The sequence below is a fragment of the Eurytemora carolleeae genome, unplaced genomic scaffold (assembly GCF_000591075.1).
Source record: "Eurytemora carolleeae unplaced genomic scaffold, Eaff_2.0 scaffold859, whole genome shotgun sequence".
In the NCBI taxonomy this organism is placed as follows: domain Eukaryota; kingdom Metazoa; phylum Arthropoda; class Copepoda; order Calanoida; family Temoridae; genus Eurytemora; species Eurytemora carolleeae.
Window position 1 is genome coordinate 5838 of NW_019396772.1, and position 7579 is coordinate 13416.

General features: G+C 33.5%; 2 protein-coding genes across 2 annotated transcripts; one reads left to right on the forward strand and one right to left on the reverse strand.

The window, feature by feature from the left end:
* Positions 1-376: 376 nt before the first annotated feature.
* On the reverse strand, positions 377-3094 carry LOC111708518 (uncharacterized). The gene is made up of 3 exons (XM_023481922.1): positions 2274-3094; positions 1840-2184; positions 377-1273 (listed from the first exon to the last, which is right to left on the reverse strand). Exons 1-3 carry the CDS (start codon positions 2800-2802, stop codon positions 1026-1028), a joined length of 1122 nt encoding a protein of 373 aa, XP_023337690.1. The 5' UTR covers positions 2803-3094; the 3' UTR covers positions 377-1025.
* Positions 3095-4485: 1391 nt separating this feature from the next.
* LOC111708498 (lamin-C) lies at positions 4486-7273 on the forward strand. The gene is made up of 5 exons (XM_023481897.1): positions 4486-4586; positions 4692-4945; positions 5436-5481; positions 6184-6329; positions 6984-7273. Exons 2-4 carry the CDS (start codon positions 4697-4699, stop codon positions 6309-6311), a joined length of 423 nt encoding a protein of 140 aa, XP_023337665.1. The 5' UTR covers positions 4486-4586; positions 4692-4696; the 3' UTR covers positions 6312-6329; positions 6984-7273.
* The last annotated feature ends 306 nt before the right edge of the window (positions 7274-7579 follow it).

Consider the following 7579-nt stretch of genomic DNA (forward strand, 5'->3'; position numbering starts at 1 on the left):
GTCCAAAACTAAAAATTAAAAGTTACGGTTTTTAACAAGTCCTAATCATTGCACAAAGGCTTCATGTATCCTGAGGTCAACGATTTTTTTTGTTAGGCTTTAATTCCTCTTGGACGAAGGCCTGTCCTGTGGTCGAAACCCATGGTGGATATAACTAAAATTGAAGGATCAAGCTCATTATCCTGAAATTTTAAAGTTGTCATAGGAATATAGAGATCAAGCTTGTAGATTATTGCTATTTCACGACCAAGGCCGAATTTAAAGAATTTAAGCCGCGGCTCAAATATGGTTGGTTCCTCTTTAAATTGTATTCAATTTTTCATGATTTAAGCCGGCGCTCAATTGAAACCGGTTTTTGGGTGATATGAGTCGAGACGCGGCTTAAATTTATTAAATTCGGAAACTGGTTTATAAACACGGGTAAATATTTATTTTAAATTGTTTTTGAGCGAATGTAGCTTTCCTTTGAATAAATGCAATTTTAACTTTTTGTAATTTTGTAAATTTACATTTTTATTTCCTTTCTCACTCTACTTCGGTTTTCCCTTTGCAAGTGTGAGATATTGAAGGGAATTGAATAAAACACAGAGTTTAAGATTCTACTCTTGTCTCTGGCTTTATCTATTCAAATATCTGAAATATACTTGTCCAATTCTTTCAATTGAAAATGTCGAAAGCGCACACCGCCAAGAATACCGCGGACTATTCTTTAAATCCAAGTTGGGAAATTCATAAAATATTGAGAATTAAAAAATGCCCTCTTTAGCAATAAGAGTTCATACAATACACGATCAAAGGAGTTAGAATAAATAATATTTTCTAGAAATATCCAGGTATAAAGTTTCAGCTCCTGGAAGCAATGAAAAGATAATAAAACGTTAATTATAAAATATAAACCCTGGTTCAACCAATAAAAAGAAAGGTTTGGTGCAGGGCCTTGGAATTAAAACTCTTTGAAATAAAGCAATAAAATATAAATAAAGTAAAATATACATAGAATAAAATGCAGATTCAGTTCCATTAAATTATAAATAAGATGGGTTCGTTGCGGAAATTTTAGGATCAGAGATTGTATTGTTTTGTTTGGTTGAGACAAGTTCAAGGGTTGTGTACTCAGTATCCTGGGATCCTATGGGATAGTAGATCCTATCATTGTATAGATGAGATCTATTGGTTGAGGTAGACTCCTGAGAGAAGATGGTTCCTGTGTATCTCTGGTTCCTATCCTGTGTATACCCGGAGAAGAATGGAGAACCGTACTCTCCGACAGAATCTAAGAATAAAGAAACTAAGGAACTGGAGATCTGATAGAATTATCCTGTACAAGACGGAGAGTGATATAATCAAATATAATTATCTCCCTATCCAATACTAATTATATCTATGTATGCTAATTATACTTCACACATATTCCACAAGTATAAACTTATATTACAATAAATTTAAAAGAAATTGAAAACACGGCCATATATTATTATTTTTTTACACTAAACCACATTTTACAATAAATTCAACAAGTTTTTTATTGTAGATTCAAAGATACTCGATTCACAACAGTACGTTAAAAAGCTTTGTCTGATCAAGCTAGCATAAATCAGATATCCATGTTTATAATTTAGAAAACTGATTATTTTCTATTATGGTTTCTCTGCAGGAAAACATATAGAAATTATCACAATTAAATCCTTTTAACCCTAGAAAAACGGCACTATTTTTCAAATTATTTAGCAGAAAAAGGTTTCAAGGGTAACACGTTTTGAATCTTTGCATGGAGGGTCACTTGAAACTAATTTTACAGTCCCTTTAAAGTCTACGATGTATTATATTTAAAATGATTACCTGTGTTGTTACCTTCGCTGGTAGGGGGAGAGTATCTGAGAGATTTATCTCCGTAGGTTCGGTAAACCTTACTCCAGGATCCTTCTGGTTCTATATCTATCTCATCCTCGTCCCTGGAGACAGTATAGTTCTTGTAGAGGATGAAGAGGATGATACTGATCAGGATGAATATAACTGAGACAAGAGCTCCGACTGCTATTCCGAGATAGTTTGAATCCAGCTCATCGTCGTGATGATCGTAAGCTAGCTTTCTCCGGGCTATGTTGTCCAACTGCTCTTTAGGTTCAACACTATCAGGTTTCCTTCTCCACCCTTCTTCTTCTCTCACTGCCTTTACGCTCTGCTCTAAAATGAATAACGACATTTGAAAAAAAATAATGTTTTTCATTTAGATTTTAAATCGTTGTCCGAAACAGAAATCTAGGATAGATTACCTTTATATTCACAACCCTTGAGACCAACTCTCATACAGACTGTTCTAGAATGAAAACTAAAGGGAAGGACTCGAACCTTTGAGGCAACAAACGGAGTTTCTATCTGGATATCCACCTGTGTATCTGTATCCGTGTTTGCAGGTAGGATATGTTCACCCTTTCTGTTCTTATATTGTATAAAGTTCTGATATCCTGGTTTCCAATACTGGATAACAACATGCTCCGCAAACTCTAGACCCAACCCTCCAGCAAACCGTCCCTGTGTTGTGATACTCGTGATGAGAAACTCCGCCTCGAGGACGAGCTCCAGGAATTCCTCGGTATCGGAGTTCTTCATGATTAAAGACTGTGGACACCAGGCTCCTCCTCCGTCCTGGTTTCTCAGGTTTGCCTGATGAGGACCCACGGAGTATTGGTAGAAGGAACTAGCTTCGAAACTAACATTTCTAATTTCTTTGGAACAGTTCAAGTTCGATAGATCTTCTGCTCCACATAGTACTGGGAGTAGGAGCAGGAGAAGTTTTTTCATTCCGACATTACGTTGTTTTTCCTCCGTTTTCCTTCCTCGTTCTCCGAGCTTTCTCCCTCTTTCTCCGTTTTCTTAATTTGTAACTTTTATACCTCCGCTTTCTTATCAAAATGTATTGTATTATCTCTTCAGCGGAAAGGTTGCAAATAGAAACTGCCAAGATATTTCAGGCAGTCAAACAGGGGCATAAAGAACTGATGAGAAGACGGTCCGTGCCAAGATTATTCCCCGCCTACTCCTCACTCTTGTCTGTAAGTGTAAAGTCGAGCTTGTACAAAATATTTCGAACTCGAAGATATAAATTGATTAAGATTTTAAGATTTTTTTTTTATGGTTTGCAAACCTGAAAATAAAATATTTCTTATACAGCACTTTAACTTATTCAGTACACAGTGTAAAGCGTTAAGTTTCAGTGTTTAGTGTTGTTCTTATTTTAGTGTTTGGTGTTACCTTATAATGTTTAGTGTTTAGTGTTTAGTGTTTAGTATTCAGTGTTCAGTGTTCATTGTTCATTGTTCATTGTTCATTGTTTATTGTTCATTGTTCATTATTCATTATTCATTATTCATTGTTCAGTGTTCAGTGTTCAGTGTTCAGTGTTCAGTGTTCAGTGTTCATTGTTCAATGTTCAGTGTTCAGTGTTCAGTGTTCATTGTTCAGTGTTCAGTGTTCAGTGTTCAGAGTTCAGTGTTCAGTGTTCAGTGTTCAGTGTTCAGTGTTCAGTNAAACTTTTGTCGGAAAAAAGCGTTATTCTTCTCTTGAAAAACGGATTTTTTTAAATATGATGTTTTTCTGTTATTTTAACTCACGGAATTATGCTACAGATACAATAAAGGAAATTCTTTTTAGTTCAATACGTTAAAAAACGAGTCAAACAGTTAAACTGTCTTTAGTTTAATTTTCTGATACTTTTCTCTGTTGTTTTGAATGCAGAAGATAAATATTTCCTCATGTTGTTTACTCCAGGTCCTAGGTAGAGCTAGTGTAGACATATTTAGTGTTTAGAACGGAGCTGAGAATATTTATTCTATAATAATATATCCAGCAGCGAGATATCTACCGCATCTTTATTAGTCCTGTAAAAGCAGTCCTTATCTCATATCAAGGATCTGCTCAGGGTACATGAGGGAACCTTCAAGCTTCACGGAGCCGTGCTCTTGGAAGAACCCGGAGAATAGATTGCGTATTGTTCGCTCTCAACCGTACGGCAAGTATATGCACTGATAAAAATAAACATAATTTTTCAAAATGAAAGTAATGGACATTGTGCAAGTTTAATCAGGATATTCCACATGTAAAGCTGCATAAAACTAAAACAAAAGAAAACATTTTTTAGTAATGTGCACAAATGCACCGTGTAAGCAAAGAAAATACTAAATGATATTGATTACAGGCTGTGTAAGCCTCAACGTAATGAAATTGGGAATTAATACATTTTATATTTTTACCCTGGTTACATTTATTTATTTATAGGTTGCACCCTAAACTAAGCTTTCCATGCGTTTTGAAGTAATTTGCAATGCACTGAACCAAATATATAACAGGTTTAGCGGAGAGGGGTAGAGTTTATATTTAAAAAGTCCAATGTTTGATTGATTTTTGAGGAAAGCGTGGTAGTTTGCGTGCTAATATTCATTTGTTGTGGAAGAGCTGAGATTTGATTTCTATTGTTATAATAACCTCAAATTATTTTTAAAATTCCGCAAAACTTTTTTTAATTAAAATTCCGCAAAATTATATTCTTCAAGATTTCACCACGGTTCGCACGAGAAGACGTCGTCCAGGTCTAATTACTAATTCTTAGTCATCCTTACTGTGATATTTATGTCTGAAATTTGTTGCGTATGTTTGTTAATATCCTATATTAATTATTTATTATAAATTTTCAGGGAAAATGGCGTCATTTGAATTTAAATTTAAAATGCAAGTAAGTGACCGAGTAAGTAGTCTGGTTCTTGAAAATGAAAAACTCGACAAGAAGCTTGCAAAAGCGCGTCGTGCCCTGGACGATACCTCGAAGGAGAAGGTGCGCTTGGAGATGGACACAGAGAAGGCCAAGGCGGAGTGCCGGCAGATAAAACAGAGATTAAAGGAGCAGGCCAAGGCGGAGTGCCGGGAGATAAAACAGAGATTTCAGGAGAAGGTAACAATAATTGTTGAGTTTTAGATTTTTCATGGTGTTCTGTAAACAATTTAATTTTGTAGAAAATAGGAGTTCTTATCTAGAGAAATTAGGGGCCAGCAAATACTTTGCGAAATCAGACTTGTGAAATTTTAATTCCTCACATTTTAAATATCATTTGATCCAAAACCATTATTTAAGTCTGTAAAAAAATACAATTTTGTAAAGTAATAAGGTCAATCATTGCAACCCTTAAAACTGACTCAAATATAGTGGCCTCAATTGGAAATGACCAAGTTTTGAGAGTTTGGATAAATAAAGTAGTTAATTTTAAATACATATTATATTCATGAAATCATCTGGTATAAAGATATCACCGTGATTAATTCATAATTAAACTTTCTGTCCGTCTCGACTGGATTTTTTACCATAAAATAATAAACTTTAATATCATGATATATTTGTTTGAGGATACAGTATCCGATATTAAAGTTGTTCTTTATCTATTTAGGAAGATGAGATCTCCAGGCTGGAGACACAGAACACTGATCTCAGAAGTAGGTTTTATTTTTTTAATGATAATTTCATTGGATTAAAAATAATCGGTGTATACGTCAACAAGCTGTTCAGGGATTTGGAGACGTAATTTCCGGTAATTCCTCATTTATAAAATGGCATGTCAGATTTTCAACTGTAAGCTTGAAACTTTTGTCGGAAAAAAGCGTTATTCTTCTCTTGAAAAACGGATTTTTTTAAATATGATGTTTTTCTGTTATTTTAACTCACGGAATTATGCTACAGATACAATAAAGGAAATTCTTTTTAGTTCAATACGTTAAAAAATGACATATTCATAAAGTTGTGATGTCAAGTGTGGCAGATTTTATGTGGCAGACATAATTTGTGGCATATTCTATGCATTTATATACTGTTTCTTTACTCATCAAAACCTGATGAGAACTGTTGTCATCAAAACCTGGAATGCGCTAATTCAAAACACTAAAATTCTGCCAAATTTGATATTAAACCGAATTTAGAACTCAACTCTGTGGGAAATTAGATGCAACTTAAATTCAAAAGCTCAAGCCGTAAATATGGCCCAACGACAGCTTAGACCTGTTACCTGAGTCGTATGTTCTTGAATTTTTTAAATCCCGTGCTCTGGCATTATTAAACATGTTTATATATAAGGATTGGAATTAGGATTGAAGTCTGATAAATACATTCCGTGTTTTAAACTGTACCTTTTATTGTTGCAGAGAAGCTTGAGGATGAAACCTTGAAGAGAATAGATCTTCAGAACAAGCTTCTCACCATGCAGGAAGAGAAGGAAAGAAAACCAGGCAGAGGAATTAAGAGGAAACAGTTGGATATTGAAGCTCTCTAATCTAAGAGTTCTAAAAAGGTAATTGATTCATTTCTGCAAGAATACTTTGTATGCGGGAGAAATAAATCTTACAAATCAATTATGCTTATTAATAATGCTACTAAGGACAAAAGGAACAACATTAACGATAACTAGTAACGATAACAATGAGTAATATGATTTTAAAGGAGATACATTAAGCTTTAGCTGGGTATATATTTTCTTGAAAAATGAGCTCCCCTCCCCCTTTTTTTGCATTAGAATTATGCTATGTTTATTTTTAAGGGTTTATCTACTGAATTGGGTTAACTTAATGATTTTTTTAGAGGAAAACAAAGAAACCTGTAAATAAATAGTATCATAAAGGATTAGAGAATAATTGCCTTGTTATATTAATTTTTTCATCATTTTCCCCAGAGCTCGAAATTATTATATACTCCCGGGATTCTGTTGAAATATTATGAAGTAGCGTTCTTTGCATCATACTCCCCCCACCCCTGAGGAAATGATTTTTAATGATATAAGGGTTGAAAAATTGAACAAGTTTTTTATTCCTTTTAAAACTTTTCAAATAATGTTTTTCTTAAGTTGTCCTATCTTTTATTAACAATCTATTCTTAACCCTGTTAAAAAATAGTCATAAATTCTTGTTTGTCACAACTTGAAGCTTAATTTTGTTTTTTTTTATTTTAGGAACACTAAGCAAATCCAAAAGAATAAAAACTAAAGAGCCAAAATATACCTGGAGATTCTAGACGAACCATCCTAACACTTTCCAGATCAATGGTCAACTTCGGACTCTTGAACAGTTCAATGACCGTCCTTCGTTTCAGCTCAAGCTCTGATCAACACCAAAGTTTCTCTTCAGAAGAACTTCATTAAAACTCCTTAGTCCTATTCTTGCTTTACTGTTCGTTAAAAAATCTCTTAACATTTCTTGATCCTCAATACAAAATATATTAAACTTGACTTTAAAAGTTAAATCATTAAAACTGTTATCTTGTAAATCATTGAATGTCTGACCATACGATAGTCTCTTGAAACTCTCATGAATCAATCAATGTACAGTGTGCATTTTTGATTTTTTTAAGTATTAAAAATTCAAATGTGATGATATCCCTGATATAATTGTAATTAAAACCATGTAAGAAATAAAATATATTTATGAAAACTTGCTATAACAGGATATTATAGAACAAAGGAAATAGTACAACTGTATTTTTTTGTGTTCTCTTTGAATTAACATTTTAACCGTTTTGGAGAGCATTTCCTTATAATATATATATAAT